This window comes from Rhinoderma darwinii, chromosome 2 (assembly GCF_050947455.1).
Source record: "Rhinoderma darwinii isolate aRhiDar2 chromosome 2, aRhiDar2.hap1, whole genome shotgun sequence".
In the NCBI taxonomy this organism is placed as follows: domain Eukaryota; kingdom Metazoa; phylum Chordata; class Amphibia; order Anura; family Rhinodermatidae; genus Rhinoderma; species Rhinoderma darwinii.
This window is the reverse complement of record NC_134688.1, coordinates 250979370-251002878: the sequence shown is the minus strand read 5'-3', so window position 1 is coordinate 251002878 and position 23509 is coordinate 250979370. Positions and strand designations below refer to the sequence as shown.

General features: G+C 43.3%; 1 protein-coding gene across 1 annotated transcript; it reads right to left on the bottom strand.

Annotated features, from left to right (window-relative positions):
- Window positions 1-1332: 1332 nt before the first annotated feature.
- Window positions 1333-22440, bottom strand: RNF19B (ring finger protein 19B). Its single transcript, XM_075853103.1, has 9 exons — window positions 21851-22440; window positions 14325-14530; window positions 14024-14168; window positions 13773-13935; window positions 9205-9319; window positions 8981-9118; window positions 8051-8273; window positions 6000-6131; window positions 1333-2290 (listed from the first exon to the last, which is right to left on the bottom strand). Exons 1-9 carry the CDS (start codon window positions 22345-22347, stop codon window positions 1897-1899), a joined length of 2013 nt encoding a protein of 670 aa, XP_075709218.1. The 5' UTR covers window positions 22348-22440; the 3' UTR covers window positions 1333-1896.
- Window positions 22441-23509: the final 1069 nt, after the last annotated feature.

Sequence of the window (23509 nt, the reverse complement as noted above, 5' to 3'; positions counted from 1 at the left end):
ACCAATAGGCGCTAATGGTGTCTGTTTAATGGATATGCCATGAAATCGGTTACGAGTTCATGATGTATCTAATAAACGGATAATATTATAGCCTATGGGTGACACAATTAAACTTTGGCTGTAACGTATGCCTAACATACACTTTACTTTGGGAGCTTTACCCAGCGTATACGTCAAACTTAGGCCTAAAAATTATGTGAACAGCCACTTAGCTCTACTGGGACAAGGAATGACGTGAATAAATACATTCTCGGTAGCTTTGTAGAATATGCCGGTGCTATTTATTTGCCATTATTTATACAATTATACAACTCTTAAAAAGGTCCTGTTTCCGTATGATCATAAAGCAACATGAACCAATTATATTTAGATGGTGTGATTCAGAAAGTCAGGTTTCATAAGCAGCAAGTTCTTCCAACACCAACAGCGGAGCAGATTTATGTTTTCTTACTATGAAGGTTACTTCTTATATGCAAAGCATTTTATGGTTCATGTTCTAGTCTAACATTTCTATATTATGAATTAACATTCCAAAAGATTCCAAGTTTACAGAAAATAGATGTAATTGTTTCTTATTAGAATCTAAATATAAGTAATTAAAGAGGACCTGTCAACTCTCCTGACATGTTTTTTTTTTTTAGTAAATAATTGTATTCCCCATGAAACAATTATAGAGCATTTTTTCTATAGAGGAATGGCAAAAAGTAGAATTCGGTTATCCCTCCTAGAAATGTATGAATCCATCAACAACTGGGGGTTACCATTTGGGGGTGTGTCCCTACATAGAATCTGACAATGTCCAATCAGTGCTGACAGATTGAGACTATGTATGGACACGCCTTTTGACAAGGGAAATGGTAACAGCCAGTTGTCAATGTATTCATACATTTCTAGGAGGAATAACAGAGGAATGGCACAAAGCATAGTTCTAAAAAAAAAAAAAAAATGTTTACAGAATTGTTTCATGGAGTATACAAGTCATTACTAAAACAGACATCTCAGAAGAGTTGATTGTTACCATCTTAAAAAGAACCTATGTGCAAGTACGATAAATATTATGGAAACTCTGGTAACCTATTACATGATCAAATAGTCGACTTATTTTTTCTGGGCTGTAAATTTCATGTTGTGATGTCACCATTATATAATATATAAAGTTGCTGTTGGTTGCTCGCCTTGGTAGAGCTAATAATACAAAATACACTAGTGTTTAACATAAAAGTTATTTCCAAAATCACATGAAAATTAAACATTGACCCTCATTTTTATGAAATGCATGGACTGGCATTCCTACAAGCATTTGTGTTACCAATCAGACTAGTACAGATAAGATCCGTGTTACCCAGTCAGTTTATTGGACATTATTCAGGTATTTCAAGTGCAATAGTTGTAAACATCACATCCTACAGTACAACATCTGCAACGTCAAGAATAAAATGGGGAATTTAGAAGATTTTCTTTATGACGTTTTATTTTTATCAACAATTCCTTACAAAGGAAAAACGGAAAATAAAAATCTGATTCACCAAATCCCTTTTAAACGTTCCACAGAACCAAATAAATTCTCTATACATTCATTCATAGTCAATAAATTAAATAAAATTTACAGGAGCGAGAGAGACACAGGCCTTTCACAGTGACAGGCAGAACAGTGGAATATAGAGGTCCAAGCCAAAGCATTTGTGGTGTATGGCAGGGCTGGGCACTGATTAACCCCATCCACCCACAGCAGAATGAGAACTATCCCTTTGGCTTCATTCACACCTCATATGAATGACTGCGTAGATTTCTTGCCACAAACGGGATTATACACACCTACTGACCATTCTTATGACGCTGTTAAGCCTTTTAAAAAGGGAGAAATTAAAAATCTGAGGTGGGTAAAAGCGGCTTCCATTACACTCTCACCTCTATAAATTCCAGTTTGGAGAGGCCGTCCTCTCTTGCACACAGACCTTCTTGCTGTGCACACATACGAGGTGGAGAGCTTTCGTGACGCTGTTCAGGAGGAGATGGTGGAAGGAGATGGGGAGAATCATATTCTTCTGATGCCAGATCAGGCACGTCATCGGATTGAGCATCAGAACTTTCCAGGTCACTGCGGATACTCTCAGGTTGTGCTAAAGTGATGTCCCGAGTAGCCACGTGGCCCCTGCAAGCATCATCTTCTTCCCCCACTACAAGAGGTGCACCAGCATGCAAAGATTCCTCTGTGCTGCTTTCACTCATCAGCTGGTATCGAGAAGGTTTGGCTTCTATATGAACTTGGATTTCCAGGTTATTGATCTCCCTAATAGAAAGCAAACAGAAAACAAAAGGCACATGTTAAATCCTTAAGAGGCAGAGAACAATGCTACATTTTTAAGACTGTAATACTTGAAACCATGTTAATAATCAGTTTTAGGATTGCAAATGTAACACTTTTTACAGTCTGGTGACAAAAGAATAGGACAACAAATGTGTAAAAGCTTTGCTCAGCTGGGTGAGTCAGAACAAACAAGGGGAGCACGCGTGGTTAAAGATAAAGAGCGGACATGCGCACTTTTACTTTTTTTAAAGTTTCTGAACTAAATCAGCATTTTGACCATGGTCAAAGTGAGAAGCAACAGAAATGGAATAAAAAGCTCATTTAAAAATATACAAAAAGGTATACACTTCTTTAAAGAATTATTCCCATCCCGCCTTTACCTTATAGCCGCCATTGACAGTTTAGGCTAACAGCGATGTGCTGATGTCATCTCACCGCAGGCCTGAACGTGCGCACTCCGGATGTTGCTTTCAAAGCCCTGTGAAGGACCTGGCAGCTACGTGAAGTCTACTGCTCTATTGTATTGCTCCAGGGTAACTGTGCATGCCGTGATATCTTCAATAGAGATCTACAGGGATGCAGAGAGATGGCCGGGAGCTACAGCAAATATGCCTACAATAGATGGATGTACGAACACTTTGCCCATGTGTGGCCACCGCTGCAGGACGGCAGCAATTGCCATAACCTTAGGCAACGAGCTACAAACGAAGAGGAGGAACCAGGGTGGAAAAGGCTTCAATTTATAAAAATAAAAAAGGTATTTGGTAACTTTCATATATTTAAAGTTAGGCCTGTTCACATCACCGTCAGGTTTGCATCAACTATAGATTCTGTTTTCATTACCATTGATTTGAATGGTAATGCTTCCGTTGCAGTTGGTTTCCGTTCTGTAAAGTTTCCGGGTTGGTTTTTTTAAATGGGAAAAATGGTTTCCATGAAAAAAATGAAAACTTAACGAAACGGAAACAAACTGAAAAGGAAGCATTACCATTCAAATCAATGGTAATGTAAATAGATGAACAGAAAGCTGAACGGTAACTATAGCTTATGTTGCTCTGACTGAATGGATGAACGGAAACCCCAAGCGGAACCCAACGATGATGTAACAGGCCCTTAGCTGGCATATTAGACCTGAATGAGGAGATGGGAATACCCTTTTCATAGTGAAGTTTTACTTAAAGGGGTTGTCCAGTCCCTAAAAATTGATGGCCTATCCTCTAGAGACAGGCCATCAATAGCTGATGGGTCGGGGTCCGACTCCTGGGAACCACGCCGATCAGCTTTATTTCTACTTGCTCACTGTGAATAGTTGACACGGATGTAGCGACAATTCACAGTATTGCAGCCTTCTCCCATTGAATGCTGTGAATCGCGGCTACATCCGCGTCGACGATTCACAGTGAGCAAGTAGAAGCGAATGACCCTTCAAAACAGCTGATCGGCAAGGGTCCCGGGAGGATTGATTGCCTATCCTGAGGACAGGCCATCAATTTTTAGGCACTCGACAACCCCTTTAACCCGAGACTGTGTGTAAATAGCCAAGCTAAATACTGGTTTCTACATTCCCATAGCTGCAGACTACTAAACTTCACTGGTGTATTTAAGCACAATCAGTCCAGAGTCCAGGTTAGGAGAGAGACTTGCGCTGCTGCTCTGTTAAAGTATTGCACATGTAATCTCTGCTATGTACCACATAGAGGTGCTCCTATAGTTATATTGCATCAGTGATGCTGGGACAAAACTTGGAAAATAGTTCTCTAGAATATTACTTTCCGTATGTCTAATTATTAACTAGTTCCACAAACTGACACACAAAAACACTTTGAGAGTTGAAAGCCACGCGATTGGTTTCTAGCTTTAACATGGGGCCAGTAGATATGCTAGAATCATATTTCCTAATCCATAGAGTGCATACAATGAATAATGTGCCATGGATCTAGAGCAGGGGCGTCCAACCTTTTCTGGTCTGAGGGCCACATTGTTAGATTGTACCACTCGGAAAAGCAACAATAAAACTTAAAGGGGTATTCCCATATTGACAGTATATGGAATAAAGGTCTTCGGTGCAGGTTATACTTCAGGCACTCCCACCTCTGGAGATAACAGGGTTCCCCTGCCCCCTTGTTCAGCCACGTTATCACAACGCCCATAAACTACAATGGAGTGATCCGCATACATGCACATTCACCTCATCTCTGGAGTCCCAAACAGAGGGTCAGGCTGCACCAATTCTAATATATAGGGTCTCAGAGATGGAGCCTCACTCAGATGGGTACACCCCTTTAAAAGGAGAACACTGGTTAAAACTGATGCACTGTGTTATACCTGTGTAAGGCCTGAGGCATGACATAGGCCCCTCAGATCTGCACCAGGCCTAACACAGTAACAGTTTTGCTTGCAGCTTTAATTTGATTAAAATAGAACTCATACAACCGCCCATAAAAGTGTCAGTCACATAGTGCTCCCCATAGCAGTGCCAGCGACACATTGCCCCCCCCCCCCCCCCCCCATCATAGGACTGCTAATTACACAATGGCCCTCCATAACTGCCAGCTACATACTGGCCCACCATACCAGTGCCAGCTACAGAGTATCCAGCATTTGTGCCAATCACATTGTGCTCCCCATAGCAGTTCCAGTGACACTTTGTCCCCCCCATAGGACTGCCAGTCACACGTGGTGCCCTTTAGCCGCAGGTCCTTGACAGTCTGACTGGCTCTTTTACACAGGCTCCCCCAGCACCTGCCCACCTACTCCATTCTGCAGCACCAGGGTTGAGTGTCAAATAATCGAGAGACTTTGTTTTCTTATGGAAATTGGAAGCCTGAGGGAATTTGAAATCTCTGCTGTTCTGTTTTATTATAAAAACGCTCCTTATTAATGGAGTGATTCCGATAATAGCAATGACCTAATAAAGATGTAAATACAGCTTTCTTTTATATTGAACACAACTCCGCTTACATTAGGTTTGCATAAATTTCGACCCCTAATTAGTTCCCTGTAATACTGGGAAGGCTGCTCGGAAAACAGTTTTCAGCGGGAATGATGGCAACTAAGGGGGCTTAGAGATCAAGATCTCACTCGGTTAGCCAGAGTGGGAGAACCACAGCAAAGAATGGTTGACATGTGCATGCATTACACCAAAAGCCTGTCAAATTCAATGGAGACTGTGCAATGCTTCATTTTTCCCTGCAGAAGAATGATCAATTACTGGCCACTTCACTCAGCAATACCAGCCCTAGCACATCAATTTCTCATTGGGAATTGTGATATGTGGAGCTTTGTGATTAGAAAACAGCCGTGGTATCTTGGACAACCCAGGTGACCGGTCAGGTGTGAGCTTGTATGAACACATGATTCACCAAGCTACCAGAGCCAATGTGCTCGGAACAGGGAGTACAGTCCTCAGGGGGTTATCTAATGTATTGCTGCTGCAACCACACAATGTTTTTATATTAATTACAATATGCAAATCAGCATGAATCATACAGAACATTACGATGCCGGCCCACCAGCCTCTCCCTGCATTGAGTACATAGAACGCACTTCTTTCTCTTCTCATTAAAAAATCCAGCTCTTAATTTTTTTCATGGACGGGCTCTAAATTTCCATATTGTTTTAACCTTTGAATCTGAAATGTGACATATTATGTAGGGTCAGAAAAATAATTCCTGTGGGGGGAAAGACTAACCTTTCCTGTGGGTTGTATGAACTTATGATTGAGCCAGCCATTGCCCTCGTGCTGGCACTATCACTTGCTGCACCGAGGCTGACAGAATCTTTTTGGCAAGTATCTTTCTGTACATCTGCCTGAACCTCCAGCCTGCAGAAATAGTAATAGTATTAGAAAGGCAGCAAGATCAGACACAAATAACATAGCTTATATACTAAATAGGAGAAAATGACAATAACTATTTCAATTCTTTTTTTTTTTTTTTCTTTTTTTTAAAGCTGGGTTCACATTGTGCGTTTTCAAACGCAGCCTAAAGAAACACGCATGCACTTTTCAAAAGTGTTTCAGCTGTAAGATCTAGAACCGTTAAATTCAAAAACACATTACAGATGAAAAATTGAAAAATGCATGCAGGCGATTTTTAAAGATCCGATTCTGTAGGTGGTTTTTAAAAATGAACAACGTGAACCGAGCCTAACGGATATAACCACCTTCGCAACCATTGTCCTTTAATGTTCAAATGGATCTAAAATGAAAAATTAAGCAACTTTGCAATGGAGGCCTGTGTCTCCATGGTAACAGACTCTGTATAGTCTGGATCCTGCGATCATATTGCCATCCATCTGTCCCCTATTTCTTACTAAACTTGTATATTAGAAAGTATATGGGACAGATGGAGAATGATTGAAAGGTTTAGACTACACAGGGTTTGTTGGTAGCCTTTTACCATGGAAAAACACAGGTCTTCATACAAGCTGTAGGCACAAAACGATTAGACATTTGTATTTAAAATAATTTTGCACAACACCTCCTAACAATAAAAGTACAAGATGTACAGAGTTTTTACATACCACTTATACCTATATCTACATACACATAACTGTCAAAACTAGAGACAAAAAAACCTCCATGATGCAGATTCCATAAACACTCACGTCACATAGGAAAAAAACAAAAACCCTAATGTGATAATCACAGAGCACATACTGTCTCATTGGTGATAGAGGTGATACCATGGACAAAAATTCCTGTAATCCCCCTAAGGTCACTGGAAGGCGGCACAGTGGGAGAGAGGACAGTAAAAGTGATCTTTCTGCTGGTTGTCACTTGTTCCACCCTTACACAGACACAAGGAACCAGTACAACTTTTCATTCTGCTTCACGCGACTATTTAAAAAAAAAACAGAAGGTGCTGCTCCCCTAAAATCCTGGGCTTTAATATGATGCAAATCTCTAACCCTTATATTCTAGTTGCAGCAAGCATTTGAAGTCATGACACATTACATTTGTCCTTGGCAGTGAAAAGGTTGAAGAGGTACACTGGCCTAAAACATTTATTATCTATCAACTGGACTGATGATAAATGGTAGATCGGTGGGAGTCTGACTGTAAGCCCCCCCCTCCAACTGCTTGAATAAGGGACCCCAGCAAGGAAGAAATTGAATGAAGTCGTGGCCAAGAATATACACTGCTGCTCCATTAAGATCAATGGGAGTCATGGAAGTTGCCGATAAAACCCCCACCGATCTAACATTTAGCACGTATGTAGTCAGTGGACGGGCGATAAAAAGAATAATAAGGGGCGTGAATACAGAAGTTCCTTTTTTTAAACCAATTGTGTGCTATCCAGCAAATATGGCAGTAACAAATTGTAATTTATAGGTGAACAAACGACTGGGCGATGTTTTGAGTTTTTAGTAATCACTAGAAGCGTACTAAGGACCTGTATAGCCTCCGTGCACTGCAGTATAGGCTCCATGCACATGGTTCTGTGGTGTGCATGAGCCCTTAGGTAGAGATCACAATTTTAACTTGGAGTGTGCAGACAATTACGGAATCTGGTATGTCTTTTAAAGGAAGACTCCAGGCACAATTGATACGCGGTGTTACGTCTGTTGCACGACTTGAGGGGTTCTTTTCTATCTTTGGTGCGCTTTCAAACTCTGAGTTATGCATTGCCCTCTCAGGCCCTGCACTAGACATAACACAGTATCAGTGTTTCCTGGAGTGTTCCTTTAAGAACATGTATTTCACTGAAGACAGTCACAGAAAGATACATTAACAAATACCTGCAGTACTTTGCTCTGCCTCCACTCAGCATGCCACCAGTTAATGTGCCACCAGTTAAAGTACCGCCAGAGAGAGCTGCAAAGCTGGCAGTTTCGCTGTAGTTTCCTTGTAGAACACTAAGTCCATCTGTGGGGCTTCCACTGGTGCTTAGGACACTAGTAAGGCCCTCCATACTGCTTTCTCCTATACTTGGGTTTTTCAGTGCGCGCCAGGCATCTGCCACTTAAAACAGAAAATAAAGCACCAACAAGAGCACATAAATAACAACAGGCACAACATGTCTGTTTATAGGTTATAAGAGAGAGTCACAGGCTTGTTGTGGTTAAAGCGGCTCTGTCACCAGATTATAAGTGCCCTATCTCCTACATAATCTGATCGGCGCTGTAATGTAGATAACAGTGGTTTTTATTTTAAAAACGATCATTTTTGAGCAAGTTATGAGCAATTTTAGATTTATGCTAAAGAGTTTCTCAATGCCCAACTGGGCGTGTTTTTGCTTTTTACCAACTGGGCGTTGTACAGAGAAGTGTATGACGCTGACCAATCAGTGGCCAATCAGCGTCATACACTTCTCATTGTTCCAGCCCAGTGTGATCCACAGCACAGTGTGATTGTGCAGTGAAAGTAGTAAAAATGCCCAGTTGCTAAAAAAAAACAATACACGCCCAGTTGTGAATAAGAGAAAACACGCCCAGTTGTCCATTAGAAAGGCTAATTTGCATAAATATAAAATTGCTCATAACTTAGCCAAAAATGATAGTTTTTAAAAAACAAAACAAAAACGTTACTGTTATCTACATTGCAGCGCCAATCACATGCAATAGGAGATAGGGATTTGATAATCTGGTGACAGAGCCTCTTTAAAGATGCCCTGATTTAAAGTTCACGTCTCATGATGTAATAACATAATGCGTACGCTGCCACAATACCTGTGATTGGTCCATCTTCTTCAAAGTCAATTTTGACCCCTTTGCCATTAGCTGTGCTAACACCACAACCTCCGCCACGACATAATGAAACTGGCACCACTCCATACACATAAGCTAGCATTATGGGAACACCAATCCCTGCAGGGATACAAACAGGGACAAAAGATGAGCTCACAATTATATACTGCTTTGTCATTTTAGTTTTCCTGGTCCCTCTTACTTACCAACACTGACTGCTGCCACCACAGGAGATGCAATTACAGATAAGATAACGCCTCCGGTCACAGCCAAATTCTTCTTGTGTTTAGAGGTCTTTTTGTTCTCAAAGCGGCCATGGATCTGTAGAAAAATTATAGCCAGAAATGAGATATGCAAGTCCCTTTTGAGATTATGATTATTTTTCACTGTGATATTTTTGGTGCTCCCACAATATTAATGAATAGACAATTCACCGAATGTGACTGAGTAAAATTCTAAATTCTTTATTTAGATCTCGCTAAAACCAGGGGTACAATCACCAGTGACAAAAGCCCAACATGCTCAAATTTAATTATAATTGAAAATGTAACTCATCCACTGGTTCAATTGTGAATCCTACAGGACAAATATATTCATATATAGATACAAGATGAATAGGGTTAGGGTGCTTTGCAATTGGTATCACAGCAGATCATTCCCAACAGCACTGGAGCATCAGAAGCCTCCTGAGCAAACCAGTACTAGGAGATTTAGTAAAGTGGTTACCTACACTCAATTCCCCCTCTAATCTGACCCTATGCGTTTCCATATAAATCGATTTCATCAGGGGTCTGCTGTCATTTGTGCTGGCCGACAGGCCAGCGACAATACAATGTGTCAGTACATTTGTTTATAAAACACAGAAACGTGCTTGCAGTTGAGATCAGTGGCACGTTTCGCTAAGGACTCTAGGTATATATAAATTTAAACCCCGTCCCCTTCGCTGAGGCCGAGGCTACCCGTTGGCCAATCAGCGCTGCAAACGCCAGTCGTGACGTGCGGTCGCTCAAAGCTAGGCGTGTCACGTGACCCGCCCGGTCAATCACAGCCGCTACTCCCACAATGACGCAGAAGAATCGACAATAAATTCCCATAGCAACGGGACACTCCCCCTCCTGAATAATGTATTTACATTCATAAGTTACAAGCATTAACACATACAGATTTTAACTCGGAAAACCTCTTTAAGTTGTGAGGCGGGGGCGTCCATGGATCGTACTTATTTTTCTAGCACATCTGACAGATGATCAATCGGTTGGAGATCAGGGGAACTAGGTGGCCAAGTCAACACCTTGAACACTGTCATGTTCCTCAAACTATTCCTGAACAATTTTAGTAGTGTGGCAGGATGTATTATTAGGAAATATCGTTGCAATAAAGGGGTGTAAATGGTCTGCAAAAATGTTGAGGCAGGTCGTACATGTCAAAGTAACATCCACATGAATGTCAGGACCTAAGGTTTCCCAGAGCATCACACTGCCTCTGCTGTCTTGCCTTCTTTTCATAGTGCATTGTGGTGCCATCTCTTCCTGGGTAAGAAATACACACGCACCCAGCCGTCGATCACGAAGTAAAAGAAAATGTGAATCATCAGACTAGGCCATCTTCTTTCACTGCGCCATGGTCCAGTTCTGATGCCCACATGCCTATTGTAGGCATTTCGGCAGTGGACAGGGTTCAGCATGGGCACTCAATATGACCAATCTGCGGCTACGCAGTGACAGTCAGTTGCGATGCAATGTGCATTCTGACAACATTCTACAATAGTCAGCATTAACTTTTCAGCAAATTGTACTACAGCAGCTCTTGTGTGTGATCAGACCTGACAGGCTAACACCCCCGCTCCCCATCGATGAGCCTTGGGCACTTTTGGTAGGTACTAACCACTGCATACCGTGAACACCCCACAAGACCTGCCAATTGGAGATGGTTTGACTCAGTCGTCTAGCCATCTCAATTTAACCCTTGTCAAAGTGGCTCAGATCCGTACGCTTGTCTATTTTTCCAGCTTTCAACACATTAACTTCAAGAACTAAATGTTTACTTGCTGTCTGATATATCGCAGCCCTTGACAGATACCACTGTAATGCTATAATCAATGTTATTCATGTCACCTGTGCACGCTGTCAATATGGTGCGGGCTCAGGAGTTGAGGTTACACCATACAGCTGACACCCATGTTCAACAGCCGGGATCGAAGATAATTAGATCCCGGACGTATAACCACTCAGATGCCACGGTCAATATTGATCGTGGCATCTGAGGAGTTGGTGGGAGTGGTCTCCCTCTTTCCCCAGAACGGCACTTCCTGTGACAAAATCGAGGGGTGCCAATCAATTGCCATGCCAGTTGAAGGCCTCCAGTTCTACCAACAGGGCTCTATTAGTAGTTTTAATAGAGCACAGATAAAGATAATACAATGCAATACATAAGTGAGCAATCCATAAATCACATGGTAAAGTCCCTAACTAAAAAAAAGGAAAAAAATGTTTAATAACATTAAAACAAAATAAAAAAAATAATGTGATGGGTCCTTAAGACTCAAAAAAGCCACATACTTATAGGAATTATCTAATTTAGAAAACCCATTTTTATATACCCTAATAGGAAATTTAATACTTGGGGGGGGTTCCCTGTTCAGGATCCTCATCTCTTAGCCAGAGTTGAGAGCGTCTCCTTATCTGGAGGACCTATCCTGTCCTGCATTACACAAACAACCCATTGATTTGAATTGACACTGTGTAATGCTCCATTTCCCCTGTGGTGGGGAATTTAAAGACTAAGGCCTCATGCATACGACCGTAGGCATGTAAACGGCCGTGATTTTCGGGTCGGCCCGGGGGCGGAGTGTTACCCGCAAGCCGCCCGCAAATCGTGGGCCGTGCACATTGCCGCGGCCATTATTTGCTATGAGCCTGGACCGCAGAACACGGCCGTAATAAGACATGCCCGGTTCTTTCTGCGGTCCAGGCTCCTGGGCCATGCACGGACCGCGAAAACCATGGTCGTGTGCATGGCCCCATAGGAATGAATGGGGCCGCAATTCTCGCGTGGATTTTCGGGGGCATTGCGGCCGCAAAAGTACGTTCGAGCCTTACTGCCAGGTTTCCCCACAGATTATAGAGAATTGCAGGGGGACACTTATCTGCTTATCGTCAAGGGACTCTTCTAACAAGTAGGGATTGTCCAAAGCGGAAAAAACTTTTAAAGGAGGACCTGTCACCACTCCTGACATGTTTGTTTTAGTAAATAATTGCATTCCTCATAAAAATAACAATTCTGGAATATATATTTTTTTTAGAACTCTATGTTGTGCAATTTTTTTGTTGCTCCTCCTAGAAATGTATGAATGGATTGACAACTGGGTGTTACCAGTTGGGGTTGTGTCCCTACATAGACTGACAATGTCAGATCACTACTGACAGTGTAAGGCCCCATGCACATGACCGGATTTTTTCCCTCCCGTAAATACTGGCCGTAAATACGGGTCCTTTGTCACACGTTTTTAACCCGTATTTACGGACCCGTGCCCGTAAATACGGGTCCGTTGTCATCCGTATTGCACTCGTATTTACAGACCTGTAAAAAAAGGGGGGCTGGAAATGTCACAATCATGTCCAAACCCCTTAAAAGGGTCACATGATCGCTCAGATGCCATTTTCTCTGCTTCTCTTTATTCAAAAATTTAAATCCCCTGACGTCGCCTAGCAATGGTCCCGTAATTACGGGCACACACACATAATGTAAAGAAATCAGCAGCACAGCCAAAAAGATTTCTTATGAGGAAAACAAGGTAGATAATCCCTAGCAAGGGATGGTGCAGGCAGCACAAATGTCCCAGGTCCGACGGGACAACTTGCACACAATAGATTTGAAGAAAAGCTGCAGCACTCAGATATCCAAAAAAGTGTTGGTCTTTATTCACCAAGCAGTAAAAACTACAATGTTTCAATCCCTGTTGGGTCTTTGTCAAGCATCACAGTGAATAGACATTCCTTCTAGCCAGGACGGGAAGTCTATTCACAACCCTGACACTTCGTTAACGTTTCTGTGGCACTTACAGCAGAGCAAAGCGTAATCTCCCTGTAACCTGTCATTTACAGCGTGATCTCGCGAGATTACGCTTGCTCTGCTGTAAATACCACAGAAACGTTAGCGAAGTGTCGGGATTGTGAATAGACATCCTGTCCTGGCTGGAAGGAATGTCCATTCCCTGTCTAAACACTTCAGTAGCGTTAATGTGTCAGTATAAGACAGCAGATAGTGAATAACGCAGTGTCACTATGCACTGACTAAATGAATGGAGAGAAGTGCATGAGGCTGATTGGTCACTGATTGGTCAGCGTCATACACTCCTCTGTACAACGCCCACTTGGTCTAAAGTAAAAACATGCCCAGTTGGGCATTAAGAAAGGCATTAGCATAAAGCTAAAATCGCTCCTAACGCGGTAAAAATAGATCATTTTTCTAAAATAAAAAGCACTGCTGTCACCTACATTATAGCGCCGATCTCCTTATGTAGGAGATAGGGCACTTATAATGTGGTGACAGAATCTCTTTAAGGCGTTAGGAAATGAAAACGGAGCTCTGAAAACGTTTTTTCCGTTAGACACTTTGATAAACGGGGCCCAATATTCTTTCCCAGGAAAAATGTCTCTTTGGGGTGTCGATTTTATTTTTCATTATTTGTGTATAGACCAGCATGCCATGCAAATAAAACACACCAAGGATTCTGCTGATGTACACAATCTTTTACCATGATTTGAAAACAAACCTTTCTTCCCACGTAAACTGGAATCCCTATGACCATAGCAGGAATGGCAATGCCAGCGATCAGGGATATGCCAACTGGAGCACCAATCAGAGTTCCCAATTGCCAAATAATTTTCTTCTTCCTGCTCCATGGCTTTTTACCCCAAAACGTACAACCTGAGGGGCTGTAAGAGATTAAATTGAATGATTTAGAACAACTTTAAAAGCCAAGTTCCTGGGCATTTCAGAATGTAAAAAAAAATAAAAAATTACCTGAGGTAGTGTAGGTCAGAGATTTCCTTCATACAGAGCCAGCAGAACTCACAGCCGCACACTGCACAGGTCATGTGATTACAGCTCCCATCATTCATCTTGATGATGTAAGCACTGCATCTAGGGCAAGATTTCATGTCATCAGCTGGGAAAAGAAGAAGTTTGTCAGAGAAGGTGAACATTGCCATTATATTCTTCTTGGTTGGTCAGCATCAAGCGCTCCAGTATACACACGCAACTCTAGTTTTGCTTTTTCGCTGTAATTTATATCAAGTGTGTAAATATGCCAAATAAACATTACCTGAACCAGATTCCTGACCATAGCTGATCCCAGAGGGGTGCTTTCGGCGCACACCAAATGAAGGTGCACGCTGCTGCCGTGCCATGTCACAGGTTTGATTAGGGTGCCACACATGTTTGCAGTGGTAACAAAATTCTGTTAGGCAGCCTTCTCTCTCACAAACTAACCTGGGGCAGCTGGCACAACCATAGGCAATAACTGCATACCTAAAATACAAAACAATATATGGTTAAATACAAAGATAGCGGAAGACAATATCCATAGTTTTACAAGAAGCGCTGATCTGGTCTCGCTTTGCCTCCTCTCTCTTGCCCACAGAATTCTAATGGCTTTAAAGGGATCCTGTCATCAACATCTTACCCGTTAAACTCACCTGCCCCCTCAATGGCCGCAGCTGTCCAGAGTGCGTTCCTGTTCTCGTCTTTCCTGAAGTCCTCCTCTGTCAGTAAATTTAGTCGTTTAAACTTTTCCCGCCTTTTATGGTAATTATTTTTCCCTCTGGGATGCAGCTTCTTAGCCACGCCCACTGCCACCACCTGTCCGGCCCTGACTGGCTAAGGAGCTATCAATCAAAAAGAAGGAGGTGGAGTCCACTCTGAGATGCTGGAGGAATGAAAATCTGATTCTTTTCAGATGAAGATTTGACTCTTTTCTGCTCATTTGCATACTGTGTGGGACCACTGAAAAACGGAATACTAAAGCTACAGAGCTTACTTAGAACATATTTATAGCTTAGATTACAATGATTTTTCACCCACTTTCACCAGGTATTGCTGGCTTTATAGCTAAAATGCTGGTGACAGGATCCCTTTAAATATGGTGTCGGTCACAATACGGATTCCAACTGAACAAAGAACTATTGAGAGAGGAGGCAGCGCGGGATATAGGACGACGAACTGCAGTCAAGACTGAAGGATCTATATAACAAAAACTGACCATCAAAACTATCCAATGTAAATAAAAAACATCTACTATGAGACTGTAACAGCCACAGGACAAACAAAAGAAATGGCGGCACTAGCATTGCACATGCTTCGTATACTACCATTGGAGGCGCCCTTATGAATGATCTCGGAGCGGTGCGGTTTGCATCTGAATATATTCAGTCCACAGCTTAGCAACAAGAGATGCTCTTATGCATACAGCGTTGTCACCAACCCGCGCAGAGATGTTGTACTGGAGGTGTCTATTTAAATCAGTCTGTGAGAGGAAGATGGTGGCTGGAAACAGCAGTAAATAGGTATTCTTTATTTTTATTATTAATGTGGCAACGGTCAGTTAGCAGTTCTGTTTTAGTTGTGTTTTGTTTTATTTTTTTAGCATGAACTCTTATTCATGAAGAATAAGAGCGCTTTTCAATTCCTTTTTTTTAAATTAAGAAAAACTCCCTCCAGTATCCGCAGACCATAGCACTGCTAAATGAAAAGATTGCAGCGGCACTCCAGTCCGTTAACTCCCCCACTGCGGCCATGTCGCATGCTGACAAATTGTGAAATACACTCTGTGTAATGTACGGGTGGCAGGTACATTACACAAACAGTGAGAATGAAGGGAGTAAAGTATGTACCTAAGCACTGATGGAATGTTTCACATGCAGCTGGCACTCAGATCAATGGGCGCTGGAGGGTGTTTCTCTTTTATTTTTAAACAAGTAATTAAAAAGGTACGCTTTTTCTTCATGGATAGGAGATGTTCAGCAGTGCTATCAGCTCAGAACTGGCAGAAACCAGTGAGACAAGTATACCAATCTACTGTTCGGAGAAGTCTGGCTAGAAGTGGTCTTCATGAAGAAATTGCGGCCAAGGAAACCAGGACAAGCGACTCAACTATGCACCAAAACATAGGCACTGGGGTGCAGAAAAATGGCAGCAGGTGCTCTGGACTGAGGAGTCAAAATGTAAAAATATTTGGCTGTAACACAAGGCAGTTTGTTTGCCAAATGGCTAGAGAGCGGTACAATAATGAGTGTCTGCAGGCAACGGTAAAGCACGGTGGAGGTTCCTTGCAAGTTTGGGGCTGCATTTCAGCAAATGGAGTTGGGGGTTTGGAAAGGATTAATGGTGTCCTCAATGCAGAGAAATACAGGCAGATACTTATCCATCATGCAATACCATCAGGGAGGCGTCTGATTGGCTTCAAATTTATTCTGCAGCAGGACAACGACCCAGAACATACAGCCAATGTCATTAAGAACTATCTTCAGTGTAAAGAAGAACAAGGAGCCCTGGAAGTGATGGTATGGCCCCCACAGAGCCCTGATCTCAACATCATAGAGTCTGTCTGGGCTTACATGAAGAGACAGAAGGATTTGAGCAGAATATCTGTGGTTAGTTCTACAAGATGTTTGGAACAACCTCCCTGACGAGTTCCTTCAAAAACTGTGTGCAAGTGTGCCTAAAATAATTGATGCAGTTTTGATGGCAAAGGGTGGTCACACCAAATATTAATTAGATTTAAAATCTCTCTTCATTCACTTTGCATTTTGTTAATTGATAAAAAAAAAAAAACTATTAATACTTCTATTTTTTAAAGCATCATTCCTTTGCAGCATTTTGCCACAACTGCCTAGAACCTTTTCACAGTATTGTATATATTGAAGAACTCCTTTAAATCAATGTTGCTGTGCTTGGCATCACCGATTGGAGGAAACTGACCAACCACTGACAGGACCCTCCTGATAAAAAAACTGCTCTGCACGTCATTTTTAAAAGATCGGACTCCGTGAAGAGCATCCCACTGTTTTTACCAATTATTTGCTTTTCATTGAAGCCCTTACTATTGTGTCACTTCAAATCTATAAGATGCCTATGACCAGTTAGGACAGTGAGTACCGAGTGCCTATTGTACAGCTCCTCCAAATGACAGTTCGGGGGGTGCTGTCCATTGCTTCCACTGTCTTTCTGATAAGGATGTGCAGGCAGTGCTTGAGGCGCCAAATCAAGCTACAACGCTCGGCACTGCCGATTGGAGGAGATCCTCTGACAGACAGGACCCTCCTCATCAAACAACACCCACACATCCTTTTCACAGGGACTGCAGAAGTCACAGACAACAGGCAAGTGCTGTTTGAACTGCTCATAGGCATCTTGTAGGTGCCTGCATTTAAGGCGACACTTTAAGGCCACATGACAATGGCACTTTCATAATACTTTTAACAATGTCCATTTAAAATTTCTTATGAACTAAAACTAATAGTAGTGTACATGTACGACAGCCATAAAGTGTCATAAAGAGACACGTATGCGGTGCACTGTGCCAGATGTAATTCCTACTGCGCGCCATCTTGATAAATTTGGTGCAATTTCCTCCATCATAACGATGACCTCCCCCTTTGTAAAGGTCAGTCTTATGACACGAATAGATAAATATGCCCCATTGTTTCCACCAGCTGGGTAACGTACTCTGAAGGATGTCAAGAGCAGTTGGGGTGGGAAGTAACAAATGCTGGGAGAATATTTCTGGCAGAGAAAATTGGAGTCACTTTTTAAAATTCGATAGCTGATTGCAGCCGACAACAATGGCAAGAAACGTGAAGGTAAGGCAGCTTGGCGCCAGACCTGCTGGAATCCAATTTCAATATTAATAAAATAATTGTGTGTGAATGTAATAATCCATATGATCATTCCAATAAAATTACGCGAAACATCTAATGCTAGAGGAGGAAATTCCCCTCAAATTCCCTTTAGACAACCTGTAGACTGCACCCCCCCCCCCCAGCTCCCATAGGCAAACTATAAACAGCCATAAGCAGTGTCTCCAGTTAATAGATAATAAAGAGGAGAAAACTTTGCTGACCTGCAGATTCATACATTAACACTTTGTGTGTTTTTCATATCTTTTAAAAAGTGTTTCTGGGAAGCCTCAATTGGGGCCCCACAATTGGGACCCCACATCTAACAGTAGTTGTGACTTTTGGCTGCTCAGAAATGCGTGCATCCTGTGTACAACACTGTATAAGCTGTATAGTATTGCACTGAGCAGTCTTTTTACAGCACTGTATAGTACTGCACTGAGCAGTCTGCGTAGAGCACTATATAAAATGTATAGCACTGCACTATGCGGTGTGTGTAAAGCGCTGTATGAAATGTATAGTACTGCACTAAGCGGTGTGTGTAAAGCGCTGTATGAAATGTATAGTACTGCACTAAGCGGTGTGTGTAAAGCGCTGTATGAAATGTATAGTACTGCACTAAGCGGTGTGTGTAAAGCGCTGTATGAAATGTATAGTACTGCACTGAGCGGTGTGTGTAGAGCGCTGTATGAAATGTATAGTACTGCACTGAGCGGTGTGTGTAGAGAACTGTATGAAATGTATAGTACTGCACTGAGCGGTGTGTGTAGAGCACTGTATGAAATGTATAGTACTGCACTGAGCGGTGTGTGTAGAGCACTGTATGAAATGTAAAGTACTGCACTGAGCGGTGTGTGTAGAGCACTGTATGAAATGTATAGTACTGCACTGAGCGGTGTGTGTAGAGCACTGTATGAAATGTATAGTACTGCACTGAGCGGTGTGTGTAGAGCACTGTATGAAATGTATAGTACTGCACTGAGCGGTGTGTGTAGAGCACTGTATGAAATGTATAGTACTGCACTGAGCGGTGTGTGTAGAGCACTGTATGAAATGTATAGTACTGCACTGAGCGGTGTGTGTAGAGCACTGTATGAAATGTATAGTACTGCACTGAGCGGTGTGTGTAGAGCACTGTATGAAATGTAAAGTACTGCACTGAGCGGTGTGTGTAGAGCACTGTATGAAATGTATAGTACTGCACTGAGCGGTGTGTGTAGAGCACTGTATGAAATGTATAGTACTGCACTGAGCGGTGTGTGTAGAGCACTGTATGAAATGTAAAGTACTGCACTGAGCGGTGTGTGTAGAGAACTGTATGAAATGTATAGTACTGCACTGAGCGGTGTGTGTAGAGCACTGTATGAAATGTATAGTACTGCACTGAGCGGTGTGTGTAGAGCACTGTATGAAATGTATAGTACTGCACTGAGCGGTGTGTGTAGAGCACTGTATGAAATGTAAAGTACTGCACTGAGCGGTGTGTGTAGAGAACTGTATGAAATGTATAGTACTGCACTGAGCGGTGTGTGTAGAGCACTGTATGAAATGTATAGTACTGCACTGAGCGGTGTGTGTAGAGCACTGTATGAAATGTAAAGTACTGCACTGAGCGGTGTGTGTAGAGCACTGTATGAAATGTATAGTACTGCACTGAGCGGTGTGTGTAGAGCACTGTATGAAATGTATAGTACTGCACTGAGCGGTGTGTGTAGAGCACTGTATGAAATGTATAGTACTGCACTGAGCGGTGTGTGTAGAGCACTGTATGAAATGTAAAGTACTGCATTGAGCGGTGTGTGTAGAGCACTGTATGAAATGTATAGTACTGCACTGAGCGGTGTGTGTAGAGCACTGTATGAAATGTATAGTACTGCACTGAGCGGTGTGTGTAGAGCACTGTATGAAATGTAAAGTACTGCACTGAGCGGTGTGTGTAGAGCACTGTATGAAATGTATAGTACTGCACTGAGCGGTGTGTGTAGAGCACTGTATGAAATGTATAGTACTGCACTGAGCGGTGTGTGTAGAGCACTGTATGAAATGTATAGTACTGCACTGAGCGGTGTGTGTAGAGCACTGTATGAAATGTATAGTACTGCACTGAGCGGTGTACGTAGAGCACTATATGAAATTTATGGTGGTTAGACACTAAGCAGTCTGTGTAGAGCACTGTATAATACTGCACTGAGCAGCCTGTTAACAGATTTGTATAAACTGTATCATACTCCAATGACCCTCAAATGTACAGCACTGTATAGTACTGCACTGAGTGACCGGTGTACACCACTGTATAGTATTAGACTAAGTTCTCCATGTAAAGCACTTTGTGAACTGTAGAGTAACTGCAATGAGCGACCTGCGTACAGCACAGTATGAACCGTATCATACTCCACTGAGCCTCCCGTGTACAGCACTGTATGAGCTGTTTAGTACTGCACTGAGTGACCTGTGTACAGCACTGTATTTTATTGCACTAAGCTGCCCATGTAGAGCACTGTATGAGCTGTATACTACTGCACTGAACAGCCTGTGTACAGCACTGTATGAACTGTATCATACGCCAATGACCCTCCCGTGTATAGAACAGAATACTGCACCGAGCATCTTGTATACAGAACTGTTTAATACTGTATAGTACTCAACTGAGTAGCCTGTGTACAGCACAGTATAAACTGTATAGTATTGCACTAAGCTGTCCGTGTAGAGCACTGTATGAGCTGTGTAGTACTGCAGTGAGCATCTTGTGTACAGCACTGTATGAACTGTATCATTCTCCACTGAATCTCCTGTGTAAAGAACTGTATGAACTGCATTAAACCCCACTGAGCCTCTTGTGTACAGCACTGTATAGTACTCCAATGAGCCTCATGTGTACAACTCTGTATGAACTGTATCACATTGAACCAAGAAGCTCATAGAGCACTGTATAAACTGTGCAATGCTGCACTGAGCCCCCCATATACAGAACTGTATATTACTGCACTAAGCTGCCCCTGTAGAGCACTGTATGAACTGTATCATACTTCACCAAGTCTCCTGTGTAAAGAACTGTATCAAACTCCACTGAGCCTCTTGTGTACTGCACTGTATAATACACCACTGAGCCTCATGTGTACAACACTATGAACTGTATCGCATTGCACTAGGAAGCCCATATAGAGCAATGCGTGAACGGTATAGTGCTGCACTGAGCAGCCTGCGTACAGCACTGTATAAACTGTGTAATGCTGCACTGAGCCTCCGATATACAGAACTGTATGAACAGTATATTACTGCACTAAGCTGCCCATGTAGAGCACTGTATGAACTGTAAAGTGCTGTACTGAGTGGCCTGTGTACAACACTGTATAATACTGCACAGTATGTACTGTACAGCCCTGTATAATCTGTAAAGTGGTGTACTGAGCGGCATGTGTACAACACTGTATAATACTGCACAGTGTGTACTGTACAGCCCTGTATAATCTGTAAAGTGGTGTACTGAGCGGCATGTGTACAACACTGTATAATACTGCACAGTGTGTACTGTACAGCCCTGTATAATCTGTAAAGCGCTGTACTGATCAGCCCATCTACAAGTAGGTAATTTAGGTATTTGCCAAAGCCACAGGTGAAATAATATTTTTGGAGCCACTATCAGAATAGCTCATTTGATAAATGGTACTGTTCTAAAACCTATTTCTCAGCTACTCTGGTACATGGCATAGCCAGCAGTCTGATGCAAGCCAGCCTGTACCTGCGGATGGGCTGAGAATAGGAATTCCCCACAGCCTGCCTGCTCTATTGATAGACAGCTCCCACTTGTACAGGTAGCAGCTCTCATTACATTAGGGAATTTCCACATAAGAAACTCCCTAATAAATTATTGTAGATTCATCATTAGGACTCAATAGAAATCCAATGGGCTCAGTACATTCAGCAGCACTAATACAAGCTAGCAGTACGGTCTCACCCGCAGTCTGGGGCAGGACACCACCTGCAATCCGGGTCAGCTGCCAGGCAGCGGCGCAGCAGGAACTCCTCGTATTTGCGGGTGAGCTGAGGGTCCCGCAGGATAGCCCGGACATGTTGAGGGCTGAGCCGCTCCGCGCACTCTGGGCACCGTAGATTCACCCGGCTCTCGGTAATCTCAATGCGGAGATACTGACGCAAACAGCGTAGGCACGAGCGATGTCGGCAGCTCAGTAATTCGGGCAGCTCCTCCGGCGGCTGACGTACCAGACATAACGGGCACTCTAGAAGCGAGTCCTGGCCTCCAGGGGAAGAAGGGGGCTGCGGAGCACAGGCCGGCACTGCAGGCGGAGGAGGAGGGGGAGATGGTGGTGGAGAAGGAACCGATTGCTCTGGTACAGCTCGAGTTCGTCCTGGGAACACACTGGGCAATGACAGGAGAAGGCGGCGGCGCCGGGCCCCAGGGCAGGGGGGAGGCTCCGCGGAGCCCTCTGTCATGGTACGAGTACCGGGGACTACAAACCAGGAAGTGATCAGAGTCCGGGTGTGGACTGCGCCTGCGCGGCGTACGCGGCTTGCGAATACTGCGCCCTGCTCAAGGGAAGATTCATGAGCTAATAGGAGCGGTGGATAGAGAAATATATTGTCATATGGAAGCACTAATCCCCGTCCTAGTGAGGGCATGGCGCATGCGCAGAAAGCTAAAGCGAATTCTTCGCTCACTGGCGGATATCTATGTATATAGAACGTGACGTGAAGCGTACATGACTGCTCTAGGGACATTAGTGCTAACTGTTCAGTGTTTCTTCAGAGTGCTTCCCTGTATAAGAACACTAGTAGAAAATAAAACATATCTTAAAAACGATTATTGGCAGACACCACCATAGGTTACCATGAGAGCAGTGGCGTAACTAGGAAAGACTGGGCCCCATAGCAAACTTTTGACTGGGCCCCCCCCTCCCCTGGGTGTCACACAATTCCCCCCTTGTAGATAGTGCCTTTTTTACAGCCCCCTCTGTAGATAACGCCATACAGCCCCCCTGTAGATAACGCCATACAGCCCCCCTGTAGATAACGCCATACAGCCCCCTGTAGATAACGTCATACAGCCCCCTGTAGATAACGCCATACAGACCCCCCTGTAGATAACGCCAGACAGCCCCCCTGTAGATAACGCCAGACAGCCCCCTGTAGATAACGCCATACAGCCCCCCTGTAGATAACGCCATACAGAACCCCCTGTAGATAACGCCATACAGCCCCCCTGTAGATAACGCCATACAGCCCCCTGTAGATAACGTCATACAGCCCCCTGTAGATAACGCCATACAGACCCCCCTGTAGATAACGCCAGACAGCCCCCCTGTAGATAACGCCAGACAGCCCCCTGTAGATAACGCCATACAGCCCCCCTGTAGATAACGCCATTCAGCCCCCCTGTAGATAACGCCATACAGACCCCCCTGTAGATAACGCTATACAGCCCTCCCCTGTAGATAACGCCAGATGTTTGGAGGCGTTCTGCTTCCGATTTTCGGGCGTTTACGGCCCGAAAATAGGCCCTGTGAACAAACCCTTACACTGCCTGGCCCTGTCAAAGAAGGAGGGGGGACGGACTGGGCATAGAAGGTAAAGCTGTTTAGAGCCACGGTGACGTCCT